Source organism: Heliconius melpomene, chromosome 14 (assembly GCF_056956725.1).
Source record: "Heliconius melpomene rosina isolate 202511_hmr_F chromosome 14, ASM5695672v1, whole genome shotgun sequence".
NCBI classification, from domain to species: Eukaryota; Metazoa; Arthropoda; class Insecta; order Lepidoptera; family Nymphalidae; genus Heliconius; species Heliconius melpomene.
Genome location: NC_140402.1, coordinates 6,177,642 through 6,202,668, shown reverse-complemented (window position 1 = coordinate 6,202,668; position 25,027 = coordinate 6,177,642). Strand labels below are relative to the sequence as shown.

At 32.2% G+C, this 25,027-nt stretch overlaps 1 protein-coding gene across 8 annotated transcripts in view; it reads left to right on the top strand.

Annotated features, from left to right (window-relative positions):
- Ih (hyperpolarization activated cyclic nucleotide gated potassium channel Ih) overlaps nucleotides 1–25,027 on the top strand; it is a 178,078-nt gene that overhangs the window by 81,348 nt on the left and 71,703 nt on the right. For 4 of the 8 annotated variants that reach the window (XM_085197481.1, XM_085197480.1, XM_085197483.1 and 1 more), the window contains exon 3: nucleotides 13,141–13,352. In XM_085197481.1, coding sequence (XP_085053607.1) covers nucleotides 13,141–13,352 — 212 coding nt within the window. Of the gene's footprint in view, nucleotides 1–13,140; nucleotides 13,353–17,231; nucleotides 17,535–24,637; nucleotides 24,696–25,027 lie in introns of those variants that run through there. The other 4 variants (XM_085197489.1, XM_085197488.1, XM_085197487.1 and 1 more) reach the window with 4 other exon arrangements.

Below are 25,027 nucleotides of genomic sequence, written 5' to 3'. Positions count from 1 at the left end.
AAACGAGTATATGTTTTTACAACATTATATTTCATTTAATATTTATATATAAAATATAGATTTATATTCAAAATGTCTTACTAAATATGATATGAACTTTTCTTTTATTATTTTTTTATTGTCATTGAGATTAAATATTTCTTATATATTAATTTATAGGTATATATAATATTAAATTATATATTAATATATAGGCATATATAATAAAATAACCCACTAAATAACATAAGAAATTGAAGATAAATAAGATTTAATAATAATAAATGGGACAACAGTTACGAGACTTTCTAGACCAATAGTATGGTAATATACCGTTTTAGGTCAAGGCGACGTAACTTCAGTTTTTCTTTTCTTAGTCGATAAAATATAGAGCCATGTACGAATAGAATTCTTTCTTTTCTAGTCCTAATAAATTATGATTTATATTATGAGGCCAACGTCGCGCAGAGACATAAGAGTGTGACTGTAACGCGACGGTTGTAGTTTGCATTTCCGAGGATAATGAATTGTTATGAATTAATATTTTAATTTATTCACTCTGACACCAAGGCAAAACCGGGGTTGAGTTACGCCACTTAACACCCAATGACTCGAGACACCAACTCTCCTCCCCTCCCCTCCACTCAATATGCAATGCCTCGAAAAACTTGGAACAAAGTGGGGAACGGAGTGTATAACTTATTATTAGATTCCCTCTGCCCGAGATGATATGATGATAATTTACGATTTATAGATAAACCACTGTGACCACCACGGTGACCATCAGTTAACCCATACGCTCGCTTGCCTTGTCTTTTTAATAAAAAATGCTCCAATAGTATTATTTAATATGTATTCTTAAATACAGACAGACAGAATACATTTATATAAATATTTATTAATATTAGATAGTCTCTACGCCTCGTAGGCGTTGCTACGTGAGACGCCTACGTACTACGAGCACGAATTCCGTGAATACCACTGTGTAATAACTTACTGTACTATAGTGAAAATATACTTAGATAATATTTACTTATTTAGAGTGGGCAAAAGCACAAGCGTAAACGCGTCAGGTTATAGGTTCGATTCCTACTCGAGGAATTAAAATATTTTATAATAAAGTGGGCAAAGGAGTATTGTAACACTAGGTTCCCTCTGCCTATTCTACTTAACGTGCGCTACAGAGCGAAGCTTTTATCACGTGTATTTCTAATATAAGAAAGTTGAATATAAACTCGCATCGATAGAATTACCCACTTACCCTAGAGTATTATAAATAATATCCATATTCAATTTCTGGTAACGACATTCTATAGCGAAAAGCAATTTCTAAACATGCGTTGTTGCTGAACTAAGAGTAACTGTAAACAGCTTACAGTGCTTCAAGTCGCAAAGAAATATACATACATATTTAAATTTAATTAAAATTAGAAATTTCTAGTCTATAAATATACGAAACACTTTAACTGATTTCCATAGTACTTTTATTGACAAGTTTAATAAGCGTGCTAGTAAGCAAATTTCATTTATTTATTTTTTATTTATGTTTATTGTAATATAAAATAATTATATTTTATTTTACTCGAATGAAACCAGGGAAAAGACTAAGAGGTGATTTGTATATGGTAAATAATTATTTTCAATAATTAGGCAAAAATCAAAGTTATTTTACATCTCTAATTCTAACATAATGTTTTCCGAAATAAACTAATTTTTGGTTTATCTAATGACTTATATAAAAATCTTGTTATAATATTATCATCTTTATAATATATTAAATAAATATCCAAAGTTAATTCAGCTTGAAAGGAAGGTACCTTTATACTCCCTATACAAGCAAGACCTTGTGCGGAGTTTGGCAGACGCGGCGCCGCCGTCCCGATATTGACCCGGCTATTTTTAGCGACGACACGAGTTGATCGTAGTTACTTTTAGGATTTTTTTTATATTAGTATGATTTTTATATTTATATTTAAAGAGTATAATAGAAGAGACCAAGGGTGTGTTAACGCGATTCGTTGTGGGTTCGATTACCACTCGAGGTAATGAAATATTTAATGTTTTCATTTCTTCGCTCTGATATCGAGGCAAAAAAGTAAAATACAACGTTAAGTTAAATACTTATAAAATAAAATAAGCACATAATTATTTTTAGTATTGGTATAAATAAAAAAAATATTGACTTCCTAAGCTAATCTTTAATTCTGACAATGTTTTTTTATAATATATTTTGTAATAATTTTCTAACATTTCTAAATAATATTATTTCACAAAAACAAATGTGTAAACAAGTAATTTGTATGTTATTACGACTCTAGATATCTCTTATTAAATAAAACGTAAACAGAGGGTCCAATCCAATTTCGTTCCACCCTTCCAACTAATAAATGTACTTCAGCTTAATTTATCCATAAATCCCTTTATGGAATCCGGCTTTTATATATGAAATATGAAAACCCAAAATAATTTTATATCATTTAATATATTTTAGGTATTTTATAAAAGGTACTCCTCCCCTCATTTATTTATATGGTCAAGTTTGAATTGTCGAAAGAATTGGCATAATAAATTTAGTTTGATAGAATAAATAGGTATATATAGTTCATAAATTTTTTTTTAGGACAATTTTTTGAGAAATTTCGTGTAAAATATTTTTTTTTAAACTAAAATATTTTAATAGGCGCATTACAGTTACACCCTTGTGCCTTGTGACGGCCCCAATAATAATATATACTTTATTTTACACCACAAAAAATATAGAGAAATAAAAAGAAACATATAGAGAAATATATAGTAGGCGGCCTTATCTAAGCTAAGGCTAAGCGATCTCTTCCAGGCAAGGTAAAGTGTTATTCTGTAAAAGGCTAACATTAAAATATAGGAAAATAATGCTAAAATATAAAAAGAAAAAACTCACGTTCAATTTATTCAAACAATATTGCGTACAGTACATTCGTGACTGTATTGACGTTTCAGATTTATGTATGTCGCAACAATTAACAAAATTACAAGCCGTTCCTCCACACGCATTTATTATTTATTCAGCTGTTTTTGAAATTTAAATGTTACAAAGAAGAATTAAAAAGAAATTACTTACTAATAGTATGTTTTAGATTAGATTTTTTATAGATAAATCAGATATTTTTTACGCTTTGATAAATGTTTCCCTTAAAAATATCTACTTATACATATTATAAACTTGTAATTGATCGCTGTCTGTATATAAAAGATATATAAGAAAATCTCTTATTGGGGGCATTTTTGAATGTAATAGAACCCAAAACAATGGTTATTTAATATTTTTCCAAGTAACATATTTACAAAAATTTTAAATCTCAGATTATGAAAAATTTACCCAATAAGTTACTAGCGCCATTTCCCAGCTAAAAGACTACAATATACTATGGAACAGCACACTAGCGCCATGTTTGGGCGCGGGAAAATTAGGAAATAGTATTATCCTTGTTTACCTTCACGTAATATAGATGGCGTTACGTGTTCAAAGTTATTTAAAAAAAATATTTGCATTGATATTTAAGAAATAGAAAGATATAACTTTTTAAATTATAAGCTTTTTAAATTACTTTCCTTGTTTATAATATTAATAAAATGAACGAATAAAGTATATTCAAATTATTTTCATAAAAATAATTTGATTCTCTCCAACTCCTAATTTGCTAGGCAAACACATTGACATGTTTTTATTATTAAAAAGTCAACTTTACGTTTTTATTTACATAACAGAGTATGCACAGAGAAAGTTTCTACAGTGTCAAGGCACTTGGTACTCTTCGCTCTAATAGAAATTCGGCACTTTGTTTATTTAGCGGCTTAGTCTGGCTTAAAACGGATAAATGAAAATATTTTAAAAATGCATGGTAACTTCTCGGGTGGGCATCGAACCTACAACCAATACATTTGCAGTCAGACACTATTATACTGCATTAAACTCCGCCGCTCAACACGCAATTCCTCCAGAATACGGCGATAAATGGGGAACAGAGTGGCTCAACAATAGGTTTCCCTTTGCCTATCCTGCTGTGTACGAGATACAGCACCAAGCTAATAAAATTATCAACTTTTTAATTATAAACATTAAAAACAAATTAACTTTAAATCTGATAGCAAAAAGCACAAAGCTCAGCACCATCAAACGTCTCGTAAATGTGCTGATGGTGTGACCCTGACACCACCACGCGAGGTCGCGTGCCTCCAGGGTTAACTGATCTAACAATACACTTTAAATGCCACTACACTGTAAAGGTTACTTGCTTCATACTTTCCCATACCTAATTATATACAATACTAGCGGCCCGCTCGCGGTTTCACCCGCGTGAACTATGTTATTATTAATTTCTGTCTCCATGACTACGTCCTAGTGACGTCTATGCAAAATTAGAGACTCCTAACGTTTGTAGTAACGAAGTTTCATACAAACTTTCGACCCCAAAAACAACCCCTTAGAAATCGAATATTGCAAATTCCCGTCTTAGCGAGCACCTACGTCCTATAAGTAACTCCTATGCAAAATTTGAGATTCCTAGCACTTGTAGTTTCTGAGATTTCGTGATGAGTGAGTGACCTTTCGATTTTATATATATAGAAGATATAGAATTGTATTCACACTAGGTTTATTTTTATCGCATTTTTTTATATCATTTTGCATGTAACGTATTTATAAATTTCATATAGAAAATATAATTGAGGCCAGCTTAGGCAAATCGTGGTACAGGGGTTCAAGCGTGCGACCGTAAATACGACAGGAAAATCAGCTTCACAATGTATTACGCATACAGAAAGGAAAGGCAATGGGAAATTAGTGATAAGACACTCCGTTCCCCACTTTCTATGATTGATTTAGGTCATTGCGGGTTGAGTGGTGGAATTCAACGCCAGACTTTTGCCTTGGTGCCAGATCGAAGAAAGGAAACAAAATAATAAATAATTATTCATTCCCCCAAGTGGGGATCGAACTCACAACTATCACGTTACTGTCATAACCTTGTAACCCTGCGCCATGACAGCCTCATCTAGGAAAAGTATGAGATGCTATTTCATTTCTTTTTCGAGTACTGTTACAGAAAGTGACTTTAATATTTAAACATTAACCCGCTGTTATGTAGACGACGAGTAAAACGGAAATAGTTTTAAAAGAAACAATGTTACCAACAAAAATGTATGACGTTCCCAAAACAAATTAAAAACGTAATCTACAGCCACATAATCAATTCGTACTATTTATATTTAATCTATGACCAAAACTATATATATTCACTATAATTTGAGCAATGTCTTTAAAGAAAATGTATAAATATTTTGATAGTTAAATTTAAAACGGAGTTATAAATTCGCAACACAAACAACAGTTCTGTTTTCACTGTGGATTTAATATACCAACTTCTGCTGGGCCACCTGCTCCTACGTTTACTATTCGTATTTTCTACCAACAGATATTATATATATCTTGTTATTTTGTTTTACTAAATTAGTTCACAAGAGTCTAATTAAATTAACTTTTGGTTTAAAAAATACATTTTAGGGAGATATGAAACACGTAGGCATGTGCTGCTTATCTCCCATATCACGAAAATAAAAATAAAAAAATTGAGAAATTAAAATTCAAATTAATAAAAGATTTTCCTCGAATGGGCACCGAACCCACAATTATCCTGTTCATAATTATCGTGTTCATAGTACCATGCTGTCTTTTAAATTGTAGCAAATTTTTATATATTTAGATACGTTTTACGATAATTAGCATAATACGGTAACCTACTAGGTTAAGACACTCCGTTCCTATTAAAACACTTCCGTTCCCCACTTTCCACTAAATTCTCGAAGCATTGCATGTTAAGGCGGAATCTAACGCCACTAATCACAATAATAAACGATAATATACCCATTACACATTTAAGACTAAAACCGATAGCTACAAAATGAAATTACCGTAACCCTACATTCATTAAAAAAGGTCGGAAATTACCATTGTTCCCCTTGCAGGTGGTGTAAAGCAATTTGCAAAACCAACCACTAGTTACAATAAATAGATACGTAGAATTAATTTAACTTTGTATTCGTGAACAAAGGCAGCAAAATTAGCTCGTAAAAATTTTCGCCGACTAACTAAATTTACGGCGAGTACCGACAGTGCTACAATTTTTCAAATTAAAATTGGCCCCAAAAACAACAATTAAGGGACCTCGTAGCATTTCGGAATAACCCAATTTTGCCCGAACCCGTTTCGTGGTAAGGTTTTATTAGGAATGCTAACTAATCCTTGCCTTATTGGATTAAAAGATGCAATTTATTTTAGTTTCACGCTGTAACCCGCACATAGCAGGGAACGCAAAGGGAACCTAGTGTTTAGTAGGTATTGTGTGTTGAGTGGCGGAATTTAACGCCGCGCGCCTCGACACCAGAGCGAAGAAATTAAAATATGAAATATGAAATCTTCTCGAGTGGGAATCGAACCTGTCTCGTTTAACTCACCTGGATTAAAAGATGCCAGGCAAAAATGTATTATAAGAAGTTTTCTTGTATGATAAACAGTTTCTTGAATATGAATTACAAATTAGTACTTGTTTTAAAGTGTTGCCATTATGGAAAGTGTACGTCCCAACGGAAAACTCTTGGTTATTAATTAATTAGTCATAAATTATTAATTAATGACGCAAAAAATATATAAGACTATTTACCATAGTTTTACTTGTTAAATTTATTATCAGACAATTGCACAATTATACAAAAAATGACTTCACGATGTAGGGTAGGCAGGGGGAACCTAGTGAACAGGGAACCTAGAACACTCTATAGTTTTACTTTTATTTACTTATAGTTAAATTTATATATATAGTTAAATTTATATATAGCTACTAGTAAAGCACGGCATTCAGCTAGCAATGCCTCGAAAATTCGACGAAAAGTATAAAACGGAGTATCTTAACACTCGTTTCCCTCTGCCTACCCTGCTAAGGAAAATAAATAAATTGTATGTAACATTTACAATTGATTCTTATCACAAAAACATCTGCTACAAATTTGGGTAGAACCCACTCCTTCCGGTGTAGATATCAAAGCTAACCCACTAGCTAAATAGGATCAGTTGCCAGTTAACCATTTGATAACTTGTCTCGTTCATAAATACCTAATTTTAATAAATGAGTATTTTTTATTATGATTTCTCCGCACTCCGCCCCGCACCAAAGCAATTGCCCGCCGCGGTGTTGTGTTCCGCCACGCGAAAAATTCGGTGGAAAGTTGGTAACGGAGGGTCTTAACACCAGGTTCTCTTTAACTACCCTGCTGTATGCGGGAAACAGCGTGAAGCTGATTCTGGTTATATATTATACTAGCGACCCTCTTGCGGCTTCGCCCGCTTTTACTACTGGATTATTCATATAATGTATGTTTGCAAAGCACTTAAGATAATGTGAAAATTAATTAAACCCTAATGCAACCCGCATTTTCGTAGTTTCAATAAGGATTTTCCAATTGGTTTACACAGCAAGGATTTTTTAGTAGGTACCGTAATTTTAAATCTGTGCTACTAATCTTTTCAAGTACTTATTAAAATATATTTAAATGACTATTTTTAGATAGTTAAATGACTATTTTTAAACGGAAGAAATTATAAACAAAAACCTATCTACTAATAACTACTACAAAAAATATGAAACCAAATATATCGCGCTGAAATAATACATTCAACTCCAATTACCCAATACGTGCAAACGCATCTGAATCTTCGTTGCTATAGAGGCAGGCGGGTTTTTTTTCGAGCTTATGGCTAATGCTGAAGAGGGTATTCTGTCCCTGATGAAAAGCAAGCACTACGTGGCTGTCTGTGAGGAAAATTAAATAAAATGCATCGGCTGGGAATCGAACCCGGGCCGCCCGCGTGGCAGGCGAGCATTCTACTTACGGACGCGCTTGTATAAGCCGTTTCGCAGCAAGGATTTTTTGATATTGTAACAACTTCTAAAATACTTATTAAAATGAAAAACCGTAAAAGACAGTTTTGATCTACATTAAATGGCCAACGTAACTAATATACTTATTTATATGCTGAGAGTAAGGGATAAGTGAAACTTGAGTAACATACAGCTGATGTGTCAACGGCTGGATGTGTTAACAATTAAATGCGTTTTTCTCTAAAACTATTCGCAATTTCGAAATAGTGTAAACAGCAGTTTTTATCTTCGTTTAACGTAGAAAATTAATAAAGTATTTTAAAGGATAAGGATTAATACTATTATGGAAAAATATCCCTCACAATAAAAAATATATTGAAATTATTATTTTTAGACAGAAAAATGATCACTACACGTTATCCTTAAAAGATAAAAATATGCTCTCGCGGACTTTTTTGTAGATCTTATTAAGAGGAACAATACTCCAGTACAATTTTTTCATGTAGTACTTACCATTAAAGCAGCGCATGCGCGAAAGTGTCTCAACGGGTAGGACTTTATTCATATTTATCGTATTTATGTTAATTTACATAAGAATGTACAAATAATAAACTATATATAAACCTTCTACGAAAAATACTCGACCTAATGGTGAAAACCGCAACAAAATCCGTTGGGTGGTTTAGAAGAAGAAGAGTTAGAAACAACAGACAGACACGAAAAGCGACTTTGTTTTATAAGATATATAGGATGTAAATATTAATTTTCTTACATAATATTTCATATAACATTTTTAAAATATGTACATATGTGCCTACTATAAATCAACTTTCAATCCGTTTAAACTTTGACCCACATACCATCGTCGTCCAATCAAGGTAAAATTATAAGAGAATCCAACGCTAAAGCCCTCGTTAGGTGGAACATACTTCATGCTGTCAGCATCCCCCGAGAGATATCAGATCCAAATGACCCTGGATATACATAATTAAAGTACGAAACTCTCGAGAGATTTATCAGTGCTTTAGTTCATTTGAAACGTAGTGCCATTGTTGCTAGATTTATTTTAAACCTTATACAATTTACTACCTGACATTTTTAAACTTTCAATGTTAAAAGGGTCGTGGTTGTGTAGAGTTTTTTTTCACATTTATTTTATACTAGCGGCCCGCCCGCGGCTTCGCCTGCGTGAAATATGTTATTATTAATTTCTGTCTCCATGAGTACCTACGTCCTATAAGTGACGTCTATGCAAAATTTGAGACTTCTAGCATTTGTAGTAACGAAGTTTCATACAAACTTTCAACCCCAAAAACAACCCCTTAGAAGTCGAATATTGCAAATTCCCGTCTTAGCGAGCACCTACGTCCTATAAGTAACTCCTATGCAAAATTTCAGATTCCTAGCACTTGTAGTTTCTGAGATTTCGTGATGAGTGAGTGACCTTTCGATTTTATATATATAGATAAAATATTAGGTGAAGATTATTTTTATACGCATTAAATATTATATTAATTTAAATGTATAGACTAATCTAAGAAAATCTAATGTGAAAACTAAATGTGTCCGTTCGTAATGTACCTCCGAAATGTGTTAAATAGCGGAGTTCAACGCCGCGTGTTCGTCTTATTACCAGATAGAGGAAATGAAAATAATTCATTTCTCCATATGGATTCGATTTCAAACCCACAATGCAAAATACATAAGTGCCGCTGCACTACAATGGCTTCGTTTTATATTGAGTTTTATTTTATTAATTAGTATATTCATCATCATCATCATCAACAGCCATCTTTTGTCCACTGCTGGACATAGGCCTTCCGCAATTCTTACCACCACACTCGATCCTCAGCTTTTCTGACCCATCCGCTTCCCGCCAACTTCTTTATGTCGTCGGCCCACCTGGCAGGGGGTCGTCCCACAGGTCTTTTTGTACGGGATCTCCACCCTAAGACACGTCTGCTCCTGCGGCCGTCGGCTCTACGACAGATATGCTCCGCCCATATTAAGATATTAGTATTTGCAATTTGAAAAAAAGTATACCTTTTTAAATAATATAGAATAGAGCTGTTTATTTAGAAAATTGATGGAAACTATTTTCGCAATGTTTAGAGATGAGAAACGTGTATTTAAAAAAACCATATCTGTTTTGATGTCGAACATTCCTATAAGCGATCACATTAGAAGTGTTGTTAGATTAGTTCAAAGACATTCATTTCATTGAAAACATTACGTCATTATGGCGCATTTCAGATACTTTTAAGAGACTAGTTATACTAAAGAAAATTGAAAATTAAAAGTAATATAATAAAATTTATCGGCGTTAATTATATAATCTGCCAAGGTACAATAGAGCTCTTGTATACCTGTATTTTACATTTTTTCTCCAGATATGTAAATACCCATATATATTAAAATATATATTTTTAGAGGGAACTTGGGAACCTAGTGTCAAGATTTCTATTAAAATTGTTAATTATTGTCCCTCTTCCCCACTTAACATAATTTTGTCTCTTTAATGACATGAAAAATAAAAATAGAGCGCTCGTTTGCTCTTAAACTTCAATTCCATCTATATGGAACTTTCAAAAAAACAGAAATACCGACTAAAATCTAATTTTGGTCCCAAAAATGCCAAAAGCTCTCACAGAGAGACAAGGATTATTTCCAAAGCTAAGTTAACGACCCAAAGCGGAAATTCGTGAATGTAAAAAATTTACTCACGCCATAACCAAAGATTGAAACGAGCCATATCTAAGTATTAGCACAAACAGAAAAATTAAAATACAGTTTATGCTCTGTTTTACGTACATCATAAACATTTGAATAAACATTCGGTGGTTGAACGGCCTTATGGATGGTGAATTCTTTAATTTTTTAGATAGGCAGGTTTTCACAGCGACTGCATTACGTTTTTGCATATGTAAATCTATACTAATACAGGGTGAGTCATATTGAACTTTCCGGTTTTGGAAGGACGTTGCACGAAGAAGGGAAGGAGTAGAAGGGTGGGGATGGTGTCATTAGACGCGCCATGATATGCAGTTTTAGTGTGAGCAATGGCTTGGTCGGGACAACATCGTGCGTTCGTAGTTGAAGAGTTTATTAAAAATGGCGGCTCCGTGATCACAACACAGCGTGCGTTCCGTTTACATTTTGCTATTGGTCGACGTGATCCCATTCCCACTGGACCAACAATCAGAAATTGGGTATCAAATTTTAGAGCAACATCATCAGCATTAAAAACAAGACCACAAGGCCGAATTAGGACGTCAACGTCAGCGGAAAACGTGGATAGAGTACGGGCTTCAATTCAACAATCCCCTCGGCGTTCTGTTCGGAAACATGCCGCTTCACTAGGATTATCTTTCAGTAGTGTCCGCAGAATACTGCATAGAGACCTTAAATTTCACCCATACAAGATTCAGGTAGTGCAAGAATTAACAGTTAGAGACTTAGACACACGAACAAATTTATGCCGCGACATTCAGCAGATCCCCCGCACTGCTGTTTTGATCTTCAGTGATGAGGCACATTTTCACCTCGCCGGAACTGTCAACAAACAGAATTTTCGATACTGGGCTGAGAATAACCCACGAAACCTACACGAACGACCACTTCACAGCCCTCGAGTGACAGTGTGGTGCGCTATTGCAGAGTTTGGTGTGTGGGGTCCCTATTTTTTTGAAGAAGATGGTCAAGTCGTCACAGTTACCTCTGCTCGGTATTGCGACATGCTTGAAACTTTTCTGAAACCGAAATTGGAGGAATTAACGCAGAATCATGACAACGATAACATCTGGTTCCAACAAGATGGTGCTACAGCCCATACATCCAGGCGTTCAATGGAAATCCTGCGACAAATGTTTCCCGGTCATCTCATTTCTTTGCGAGGTGACGTTGGGTGGCCGCCGAGATCACCTGATTTAACCCCCTGCGATTTCTTTCTCTGGGGTTACCTGAAGGAAAAGGTGTACACGCATCGTCCCCGAACCATCGATGAACTGAAGGCTGCAATCACGGAAGAAATCAATGCTATTCCGCTGAATATGACTCGACGAGTAATGGACAACTTCCGGGAAAGGCTTCAGCAGTGTGTGGTCAATGGAGGTAGACATTTACAAGATATCATTTTTAAAACCAACTAAATTAAAACTGCATGTTATGTGCTTTCAAACAATAAAATAATTTTTACTGCATGTCGCTTTGTTTTTAATACACACCTTATTGAAATCGGAAAGTTCAATATGACTCACCCTGTATAATAAAGCGGAAGACTTTGTTTGTTTGTTTGTTTGAACGCTAAGATCTCTGGATCTACTGGTCCGATTTACTATGTTTTTGTTTTGTATGAAAGCTGCATTCTTCAGAAGTGCTATAGACTATATAACATTACATTACATATATACTAATAAATTAAAATACTTTCTAATTTGACATGCAATTTATTCTGCCATGTAAATAACAACCGTCGTTGCTAAGCACCGGTTTGCAAAGTTTCTTTGTTGTTTTAAGAAAACGACACCCAAAATGAACTCATATTTTGATATTCATCCTTATAAAAATAAATATATTATATAATATTTAATAAATATTCTTATAGTTCAAGCAGGCGTAGCCGCGTCCGGGTCCACTAGTCTTAGTATATATTTTTAATGATGATAAAAAATCCGTTTCTTTTATTTAAGAATTTTGTATAGTATTAAAAAAAATAAGATAAAATAAGTATTTGTTAAGCAGTTCGTAGGTTCGAAACAACGATATGGATTGGAAGAATTTCAATAATTTTCGCAATCAACTATTGTACATACCGACATACAAACTATCCAAACGTGCTACTTCTGTAATACTGTAGAACTCTACATTTTTCCATAGCTATTACATGTGAAAAAATGTTGAGTTCTACCGTACAGTACCTATATAAGACTGAAAATAATATTTGATACACTCTACTTTTGACGTTTTGTGTTATTTTTATAGTGAAATAAGAACTTTGTAATTGCAATATGTTTTTTTGTTTTTTCTAACTTCACGCTGTATCACGCATAAAGTCGGATAACCTGTTAAGACAATCCATTCCCCATTTTGGGGCATTGAATTCGCCACAACACACATGCCTTGAAAATTCGACGGAAAGTGAGAAACATTCCGTTGCCCTAAACACTAGGCTTCCTCGTCCTCTACTATATGCTCTACCAAACCATGTATACCAACCAACCATATACACTAACAAGAACCACCTTTTCATCAGATGCGAAGATGGCGGAGGCGGCGCGGCGACAGCGGCGGGCGGGCGCACGGCCTCGCTGCGGTTGGCCAACGGGCGCGTGGCGGCGCAGTCGGCGGAGCAGCTGCCGCACTCGCCAGCGGACTGCGCCTCCGTTAGGATATCCATCGACAATACCAATACCTGCTGCACAGACTCGCTGGTTACAGCGCTGGATGATGAGACGCTGCTGCTTGGTTAGTGGTTCAGATTGACTGGTTAGGTTTTTCAGGAATGGAATATGGCTAGTGGTGAGTGGCGATGCTCTGGTGTCGATTGCTTCAACGTTGAGTTTCATCACTCACCACCAATTTGGCAAAAAGTAAAAAATTAAGTTTTCAAACTGTTTAGTAAAATATACAAGTTACTACCGTAGACCTTTCCAATAAATTATAACTTTTGGGTACGATTAATGTACACAAATTAAAGGGTATTATACTAAATACCTACCTTGCTGTGTGCTGAATTCAGCGTGAAGCTGAATTTGTTTTTTCAATTTAATAATAATCAATATTTAATATAGTAAATAAATATTTTTAAATTCATGGATAAGATAGAGGCCGTCGGGGCAGCATAAGGGTGTGACAGTAACGCGCCGGTTATGGTTTCGATCCCCACTCGAGGAAGTGAAATGTTTATTTACATGTATATTTCCATTTCTTCGCTCTGGTGACGAGGCAAAGCGCGGCGTTGAGTTATGTCACTACGCACGAAATGCCTCCGAGGAACGGGGTGTCTTAACACTAGGTTCCCTCTGCCTTCCCTGCTGTATGCGGGATACAGCGTAAAACTGAAAAAAAAATCCATGGCTCCTTTATGATAATCTGATAACATTGAATTCTAAGTCAAAAGAAGGATTAATTTATCGGAAAACTCAATTTACATACTAATTACCTACAAAAGTTTACAAGAAACTAAAATTCTACAGTATTTGTCCATTACATATCGGTCTTTGACTTCTATAACAAAGGAAGTAAATGTTTTGTCCGAACATAAGAACAAAGTCACAGCGACGACTCGACTCGTCTCAATATCGCTAAACTTGCATCATCTTATTTCCTTTTTAAAATAGATCTTACGAGTTGGATTTATTAACAGTGAGTTTCCTGTGAGTGAGTCAAAGAAACAGGTAAACGACTCAGGTACTTCACAAGATCGGATATATTTCATTAAACATTCTAAAATTGCAATTTGTTTTCCTGTACCTAGCTTAAGAAAAGGTATTTATAAAGCTCTTTAAAAGATCTTAATTTATTATCTACTAGTGGACCCGAACGCGAAATTATTAAATATTTATTAAATATTTATGAAATTATTTTCAGTTTTCAATAGAGAGATGCGTTAAGCAAGCTCATTTTGGGTGACGTTTTCTAACAAACTTTGCAAATCGTTGCTTAGCAACGCGACGGTTGTAATTAACATGGCGGAATAAATTGCATGTCAAATTAATAAGTCGTTTAATATATGGGTATATATCGAAAATATTACAAATATGAGAAAAAAAAGAATCCTATGTTCATCCCGAGACCCTCAAGTATCTCTATATGAGTATTTTATCACAATTAAATAAGCGATTTGGCCCTGATTGCGTAAAAGACAGACAGACAGACAGACAGAGTTACTTTCGAATTTATAATATAGGTATGGATTTATCACCAATTCATACATAAGGAAAAGTGCAGAAATAACCTACTTGAACAATATTTTACAGTTATTCTAAAATAACTGTAAAATCTGTAAAAGTTACTTTCAATATTAGAGGTGTTGTAAAATATTGTAACTCCAGTCTGACAATATTCATGAAAAAATAAGTCCCGTATGTTTCCCATAAATAATAATTCTAATATCCACTTAGAAATTTTTATTTTACAGCTTTAGTGACATCACAATGGCCCCCAAAAAAAATATTAGGTTATTTTTAATAGCTAAATAAGCGTGAAAAGTTTTGTGAAAAATTTAACATAACAAAATCATTAAATTTAAAATGAGCAGGAGATTTTGTTGATGTGTTAATCATACATTTAACTTTTATAATTTACCCTTAAGTACTATAAAGAGACCATTTCGTTGCTTAAAATATGTTTATGTTTTTATGAGTATAAATTATGGTCATAAAAATCTGTGGCGTACAATAAATGAAATAAAAATAACCTGCAATTTATAGAATTTCGGCGGAAATAAAGAACGAAGTTTCACTAGGTTCGCTCTATGAAAAAATATGAATTGAATACAAAATACAAAAAAAAAAACAACAAACGTTTCGTTTAATTCTTTCTTGTCGATTGGCATTTTTCTACCTCACAAAAAGCAACTTAAATGCTTTTTTCTTATACTACAAACTACAATATTACAAGCTTAACTTCAAGTATTATATTTATTTATTATCTTTTTCTATAAGAATATTAAAAGCGATTTTTTACTGAAATCAAATTTATTTAGAATATAGGCACATGGAGTTTATTGAATGAGACTTCAAGATAGATTTTAAGACACGTAAAGAATATCAATTACGTAACTAATGTTGTAATATCACAGTTCCAATAACTGATAGATAAAGTTCTCCGATACCGGTAATTACCGGACTGCGTAAGTTCCTTATCATACTTGTACGCAAAACATAAACAAAATAAAGTACTAAAATAAAAAAGTAAATAAAATAAATATTGGTAATAGAAAAATAAATGATAATAATGTAAATAAAATAAATAAATATTAATAAATAAGAAAAGTTTACTATCGAACTCAGATTGTCTAGAGTGTGGCAATCAAGATATGACATTTAACTATTTTCGTAAGGTTAAATTATTATCACGTTTTAATTGATAACCTTTTGTTACTTATTTAGATTAAATATAATATACACATTTAGTAGAGGCCGTCATGGCGCAGTGGCGAAAAGCGACTGTAACGCGACGGTTGTGGGTTCGATCCCCAAGATGAAGTGAAATATTTATTTACGTTTATATTTCCATTTCTTCGCTCTGGTATCGAGGCAAAGCGTGGCGTCGAGTTCTAACACTTAACACGCAATGCTTTTGCACGCAATTGCACGCAAAGTGAGGAACTGAGTGTCTTAACACTAGGTTCCCTCTGCCTACTCTGCTGTGTGCGGGATACAGCGTGAAGCTTATTATTATTCACATTTATAATTTAATGAAACTATATTGTTTTATCAACAATAATTTATTAGTTAATGTAATATAAATATAAACTATTATTGATTGTTTTGGATAATTAGCCTAGTGCCTTAAATCATTAAAAATATATTTGACCTTAAAATTTATCTTATAAGCTAATATTAAAAGAAATTTAGATAAATGCTACTAAAACTAAGAAAAATATCTGTTAGATTTTTATTGGTCAAGCTTAATATATAGCGTTCTTTCATACACCATCAATTAACCCCAAAACGAATTTAATATTTCACAACGTTTCAAAATTCTATTCGCATCAAAACCTTTGCGAATACAGTAACAGACCTTCGAATTGTTAATAAAAGAATTTTATAGTAGATGAACGTACTTAGGAATTCCTTAATGCATTCTAAAATATTTTCACACAGAATTTTCATACTATATAGCAATATTTATTTGGAAGAAATATTATCATCGAGACATTATTATAAAAATAAATACCACCAAATAATTGAAAATTTATAATGAAAACCAAGTAATAAATGTTAAAAAGATTTTCAGTAGTTGAATATAAAATCGTAATTCAGCTTTTTTATTATTTTATTTATTTAAGCAAATAAATAAAATAATAAAAAAGTAAAAAGACATAAGTAAATTTAAATAAACTTAACGTCACGAGGAGAACCGTAACACAAATTTGACTTCACTTATCCAATCAACTGTAAGCTCCAACCCACCGGTATAGCACACGAGATAAAAAAAAACAATAGCGTTACCAAATTACCCAATCAGCATGATAACTGAACCATTTAAGTTTAAAACGCGATTTTCGGTAACAGGAACAAGCTATCAAGCTGTTAACATTGACCATGAATGCGGGGCGTCAGTAACTCACTAGAAGCGACAAGGCGCATGGTCGCTTCCGAGACTTGGCCTGTAAACGTGCAGTTATACGCCGCCCAGCCGAGCGCGCTGACATGTCGCAACCCGTCTCCGAAACCAACACGCAACGTGCCTCAACCTAAACCCGCGATAGCGTGATACCGTGAAAACTAGTGTAGAGCCGAGTGTTAATTTGTGCTATCAAAGAACTCGAGAGTGCTTTCCAAAATGACGGCAAAAGGATTACGGCGTTACGTTCGTAGATAAATTATTTCAGGGTGTCGCTTTGTGTTTCCCGCAATGTTGTCTGTATGTGATACCTCCATACCTGTGGGACTAACACGGTGTTATTAAACCTTTGTGGTATTTAAAAATTATGTTTTGTTATATTATATGGATGAAATTGACCTCAATTTCGTGTTTGGGATGACGTTATCGCTTATTAATATTTTTTTTTGCTAATATTCAATTGTTTGTACATTAATATGGTAAATTCGTCGATTACTAGAATAAATCAATTATCAAGTTAATTTCCTAAACAATACTTTTAAATATTATAATATTGTACATACTAATTTTTATAAAATCGGTAACTAACATAAATGTCAGGCATTATTAAAAATTCATTTTTTCATACTTAAAAAGATATTATGTCATACTCATACATACATAATTATTTCATTATATAAAAAAATTTAAAACTTTTGTTACTACTTCTAAATTTGTCTTAACATTAAGTTAAATGTTACGATTACTTTTATCGTAAGGTGGGAAGTTCGCACGTTAAAATAGAATCTAAAAATTACTCATGAAATATTTATTAAGCCAGACCAGCTGAGGCTAGTCCAAAATGACTGTAAAGATAGGGTGTGGGTTCGACTTCCACTCGAGGAAATTAAATATTTAATAATATAATTTCTTTGCTCTGAGCAAATCCCGGCGTTGTGTTCCGCCTTTCAACACTCGATACCTCCAGAAAACGGCGGAAATCGGGGACCAGCGTGTCTTATCACTAGGTTCCCTCACTCTACAGAAAAAAAAAGAAATAATAAGCATAATTAAAATGGTAATGCATATGAACTCTTAAGGCGATTCATATCAATAAAACCATTCAATGAAAAGATGACATTGAAATTTATACCGGTATTCAAACTTCCCAAGTCCAATTGTCGTAATCCTTATAATATCACACATATTGCTTACATCCACTTGAGGTTTGACATTGCTATATTATTTAGCATCTGCATCACGTGATGCCAGGAGTTGGAATTAACATCAAATTAAATCAGCTTCACGCTTTATCCCGCGCACAGTAGGATAGGCAGAAGGAAGACGTTACGACACTCCGTTACCCAATTTTCGCCTATATCCAGAGGTATTTTGTGTTGAGTGCCAGAATTCAACGCCGCGCCGGGAAACCATAGCAAAGAAATGAAAATATAATTTTAAATAAATATTTAACTTCTTCGAGTGGGCATCGAACCCACAACCAGTGACGTTTTCAATAACGCACTGGTGCCCCTGGGCAACTACTGTCCTCTTGCAAGATAGTTGGTACGATTAATTCATGTTTATTAAACAAATTAACGATACGAGTGCGGTATTGGGTACTTACGTTGTAGCTAATTGTGCGTTAGAGGCGACGTATGACGTGACTGAAAAATCGTAGCTACAATATTAGAAACAAGATATATATATTTCTTTTCTTTTTGTAAACGAAATCTGCTTTGATTCTTATGTTATTTTTACAAGTTTCTCAAACTCTACGAATGGTAGACAGGAAAACCCGTAACAAAAAGAAATTTTTTTCAATAAATTGTCAAAATGAAAAGTGCTAATTTGGTGGCAGAAGAAAATTACCTTAGAAAGAATGAGATTTAAGCCCACAAGCATATGATTAATTTAAGTAACGGTAGAGTCACAATTAAATATTTGATTACTATTATATATTTGATTTCCTCGGGCGGGAACCGAACCTGCAATCAGTCACCTGACCTGCTATAACTTTTGATAGCATTTTTAAATAGATAAAAATTTTAAACAGCCTTTATAATATAATAAAACTCAAATGCCGTTCCCCATAGGTTTTATAACACTTTTTATCGATCTACCTTTCAATGTTAAATCATGAAATTACGGTAGTTTAAATCGCTATTCGTCACTGAGGTCATTACTTGCAAAAAGCGAAGTTGCGTCTACAGATTGAATAATTTGATTAAAACCGACGGACAAACAAACGAGTTCGATTTAAGACGCTAAAAATAGTATGGGGCTTTCAATCAATTGTTGCGGAGATTTCTAAATCATGCATACATACTATATGGGAAGTAGTTTTCGTATGTTTTGTAATTAACTTTGTAAGGTGTCTGTAGATTCTAATCCAGTCGATGAATTCATTGTAGAGCTGATAACGTTGCGTCGGTCAAAAATAATTAAATGAATTGTATGTATTTGTTATTATTAATATATTAAAACAAAAATATACAAAATAAATTGATTCTAATTGCACAATTTAATTATTGATAACGTGTTAAAAAAAATATTTCTGAAATTCTTAAAGTGACACATTTAGGAAGAACTTTTTGAGAAAGTGGAGTTTGATTCTATTACTGATGACAGCACTTGGACAGTTTCCAAGAGTGCACGGGTTCAAATTTTACGTTCTACGTAAAAATTTTTATATGTTTCTTAAAAAAGACTTTTATTAAATAAAAGAAAAAGGATAATAACGGAAAATTAAATTACTTAAAATATTTTTTTTTTGTGACAACAATTATATAATTAAAAATTGAAAAATAAATTTAATTAAATATATACATATCTAAGTTCACGTAGGCGTCGGTCAAGCTATCTAGTAGGATGTGGAACAGGGCGTCCTGCCAACTACTCAAAGTTTTACAATTAAAAGTACTATCTCATTTAGACATACGTTTTCAATGACCGCAGTTTCTTTTTATATATTTTCGTTCGTTTGCAAATGTTAAAGACTTATTTTGTAATTTTATAGAAAAATCTGTGCCTAACATAAACTAAATTGAGGTCCGCCTCTCAAGAATGCAATCCCTCCAGAATTCGGCGGAAAGAGGGGATGTACCCTCTGCCCACTCTGGTATGAGCGCAATATAGAGTGAAGCTAAAAAAATCTTCATTTGCATGATATGATAAAAGTAGTGTTTTTTTTTATTATTGAAAGCGTAAATTAATAATCATATTACTTTATTTTTTAGAAACTGTTATGAACTGAGGATGTTCAGTTTACTTCTGTTAAAAAATTATGTACGAAACAAGTATGTTTCATACAAAATATGGATTTAGCAAATTTTAAATATTAAATTTTCCTTTTTCAATAAATCAATTATAATATGTCAAAATATTAAATTTATCTGTTCCTTTCTGAGTGCGGTCGAAGTGGTCATTTTTAATACGATCTAATATTGGAAAAGCAAATTGATATCGATCACTAACCGACCGCTTAATTGAAGCCACGACTCGTTGCGGTGTTCCACTCACCCAAACACCTGTATTAGCATAAATATACGAGTATAGTACGTATGTATAGTATTGTCGGTTTATTTTTTTTAAATAGTGGTTCTATATTATTGGCATGAAGTTAAACACAAAATTATATAAGATAAAATCACGCTATTTTATATTTTTATGAGATTCTTTAAAAATGTCAATTATCTTAGTAAATATGTTCTATGTAAATAGAAAAAGCGATTCTATATACAAGAAATAGTCGTAGAAAAAAGTAAGCAAAGTTTACAAAAAAAATAAATCTTTTCAATTACTCTGTTTGGTTTGTTATAAAAAATCGATATCAAATATCTATAATGGAATAATTAAAAAATATTTTCATATCAAATTTTCGAAGATCTTTCATTCATACAAAATTTACAAAAAAACAAGCGAGTGTAAGCATTATTTATAGAAGAATCATAATAAACAGCATTTCAAAACAATCTACATCCGTTATAGTAGTTATTTGGCAAATACTGATTAACATTTCAAGAGCAATGAAATCTAGAGAATGCTAAACTTCCAGTACTTAAGAAGGATTATCTACGAAGTGCATTATGCTATCAGATAGGCCTGATGCCAGTTGTGGTAGAATGACATAAGTTATATCACGCCACAGGCTATGGGTTCGATTCCCACTCGAGGAAATGAAAAATTTAATATTTTCGTTTTTTCGCTTAGTTGTCGAGGCAAAGCATTCAAAACGCGAAGCTTCCAGTATTCCCCGGAAAATGGGGAACGGAGAGTTTTAACACTAGGTTCCCTCTCTGCTGCATGCGGGATACAGCGGGAAGGTGTTTTTTTAGATAGTTTAATATGTAATATATTTATTTGTTAGAGGAATGTTAATATCGATGATCGTAATAATTATATAATTGATTCTATTTATTACTAGGACTTGAAGTACAGACGTACATTGTTACATAGTCAAAACGCGTGTGGCTTTCGTTCTGAATAGTGCTTTTGGATGTTAAGGTATTTTTTTTTTATAAAACAATATATTAATACTTTTAAAAGGTTCACGTTCAAATTTTTTTATGGTTTCTAAAAAGTTCCTAATATTTAATTAATACTTTCCAAATTAACATAAGTAATATAAAGTTTTCTATCTAATAAATAAAATTTCAAGTAGTTAAGCAAACGTTTTAGGAACGGTTTTTATTAATATAATTAATTATTTTTGAATATTTACATAATAATGTGGATTCGTCGTTTTTTTTCTATATTAATCCTAATTTGAGATTTCACCTTTTAGTTTCTCAACAACTAACTTTCAACGTACATATGTCTTTAAACGACGCAAGCTGAAGGAAATCAAAAGCTATAAAGAGAACTGGGTTAGTTATTCTGCGATCTTGGCATTGAGTTTAAGAAAAAAACAACTTTAAAAACAGACATATTGTTAATAGATTTACAATCTTTATATCATATCGGCGCTTATTATAATTAATGATTCGAAGTCATTGATAGTACGTTTATAGAATAAATTGGTATCAAATTATAATTCGTGGTAAGACATATTTTAAATTAAAACTAAGTTAATAATACTTGAATAAGAAAAAATATACCAAAATTATAATTTATTAACTTTATATATAAAATATTGATATTTTAAATTATTTTTGCTTTAATATCGCCCGTTGTCCTTTAATTTATGTTTAAAGTAAGAATCTTATTATTTTTTTTACTTATAGGTCGTTTGTATATATAATGAAAGGATAGAAAAGTCGATTCTGTACATGAAAGATATAAAATAATAAAAATAAGGTCGGGTAGTTATATAGAAAAAAAACATATATCTACAGTCATCTTATAATTTTCTAATAAAAAATATGATTTTATTAATAATAAACAAAAATAATATGAAAAATACATATTTTTTTATTATTAATTTAAAACAAAAATGACGAAACCTATTTATTTATATTATAAAACTGGACGTATCTCATTTGGGATGTGTCACGCCAACACCGTCTGCCTGGGAATGTTTACAACGAAATACACATGTTCTCTGGATTTGAATTACGCGATTACAGTATATATATTTAGAAAATTCGATAAGGATAATATAATGTGATTTTTTTTATAAAATTTAAAATATTTCTATGTAAACTAATTTGAAAAAGATTTGAACTTGACAGGGTACGATTACCACTCGAGGAATTGAAATATTTAATATTTTCATTTCTTCTTCTTGAATTCGGGTCCTTAACACTATGTTCCTTCTACCTACTAAGCTGTCTATGAGATACAGAGTGAAGCTAATAAAAAAATAATGAAATTTAATGAAAGTAATATATTAAAAAAAATTACCAGAATAAGTGTATTTTAAATAACTCTACGTCTGTGAACAGACTTTGATGTTTGTGCCAAAGTCAACATAATTTCTGATATAAGCACTTCTGTTGGAAGCACATGCTTTCCAAACAATTGATAGAACAAAAAAATATAAGAAATCAATATAATCGCCATTTTACCTGTTTACGTGAAAGATAAATTTAAAACAATATTTATTTTTCATATAAAATATATAAATCTATTTTTGTACAACGTTGCATTTATGTCGATATTATTTAAAAGCAACCTTGAAATCTAAAAATATGTACTTTACATGCGGCTATGAAATCTTAAAGTAAACTTTACTTAAACTAAGAGCGGTTTTATAAAAAACTGTGTATATCTTTAAAATAGAATGTTCTCAGGGCTCGAGAACTCTACTACATAAAACATATTTTAAAAATTTTTCAAATAATTGACCAAAATTACTATAAAATTAATACATTAAAAGAAAAGTAGAAAAAATATCTAAGCAAAACAATAAACAATAAAATGCATAAACCATAAAGAAATTCCTTATTGTATGATCGTTTAATACTGATTATTAATCGATTGTGTATGTTTTAAGTAACATAATTAAAAATTAGAGCTTCAGAAACATTGACTCATTTTATAATTTATTTTTAATTGATTTATTTGTATGGAAACAGAATTAATTGATTTCTAAGTTATTTTTCACGTGGTCCGCCATAAGTATACTAAGATTGATTGCCTAGCTTTTACGTCCGGCTTCACATGCATGGTTAAATGCAAATATCTAAGAGCTGCTATGATCTAAGAACTGTTATGACCTAATTAGAAACGATTGGCTCTCATCCTATAAGAAAAATATAAAAACAATTAATTTTTTTCCACCTTCACGCTGTATTCCGCACACAGCAGGGTAGGCAGAGGGAACCTAGTGTTAAAACACTCTGTTCCCCACTTTCCAACAAATTTTGGGGGCATTGCGTGTTGAGTAGCGGAACTTAACGCCGCTCTCGCTCGACACCAGAGCGAAGAAATGAACGTAGTACACACACTAGTTTATCAAGCTCCCTCTGTCTACCCTTCTATGGTATGGTATATTTCTTTTTTCCTATATAAAAAAATAGGAAAAAAGTTACTTTATACCGACTACTTTTCCATATATTTACATGTAATATAAAAAAATAAGAATTATTTTCGTTATCACCAGAACGATTTGCCTCAGCCACGTTGATAGTTAATTGCTTATACGATTCCAATATACTATTTATATAGCATAAATTAAATATAACACCTTATGTTCTAAAGGCTAGTAGTACAGCATAGGTCATAAAGTAAACATGCCGCGTGTGTCGAACAGATTGACTTTAGTATTACCTGTGTTGTTTCACACTGAGTACCTTTCTCATAAAACCATGACTTTAAATACTTAATTATATGAAAGTTACTTTTTTTGTGTGTTTTTTAATTTATTTCAAGATTTAATTATATGAAAGTTACTTTTTTGTGTGTTTCTTAATTTATTTCAAGACTTAATTATATGAAAGTTACTTTTTTTGTATTTTTAAGCTATGTGTTGACTATTTGTGTGTTTATAAATAATGAAATATACGACCGGATGTTGCATATCTTTCAATAACGGACTACACAATACTACTATGTTTTTTAAGAAAAAAAACACTTCAAACGAGTATTCATTGCGTAAGAATTATTTATTATTTATATTTTATTTATTTATTTATATGAAAAATATTATTATTCGTTGTTTTATAACAAGTATATATTTTATAAAAATATTATTTTTTTGATAAGATAAATTTACTAAAAGCTTTTTCTTATCTTAAAACAGTAATGAATTGTCACAGATTACGTAAAATCTGTGATAAGTGATTTCTAAGGATTAATAATAATAACGTTCAATATACTTATATTGAGTAATTGAAAACATCTGGTACGCTTATAATATAATGTTAACTTAACCTCGTAACTTCTTATAACAAACAATAAATATATTTGAAGGAATTATTGCAAGA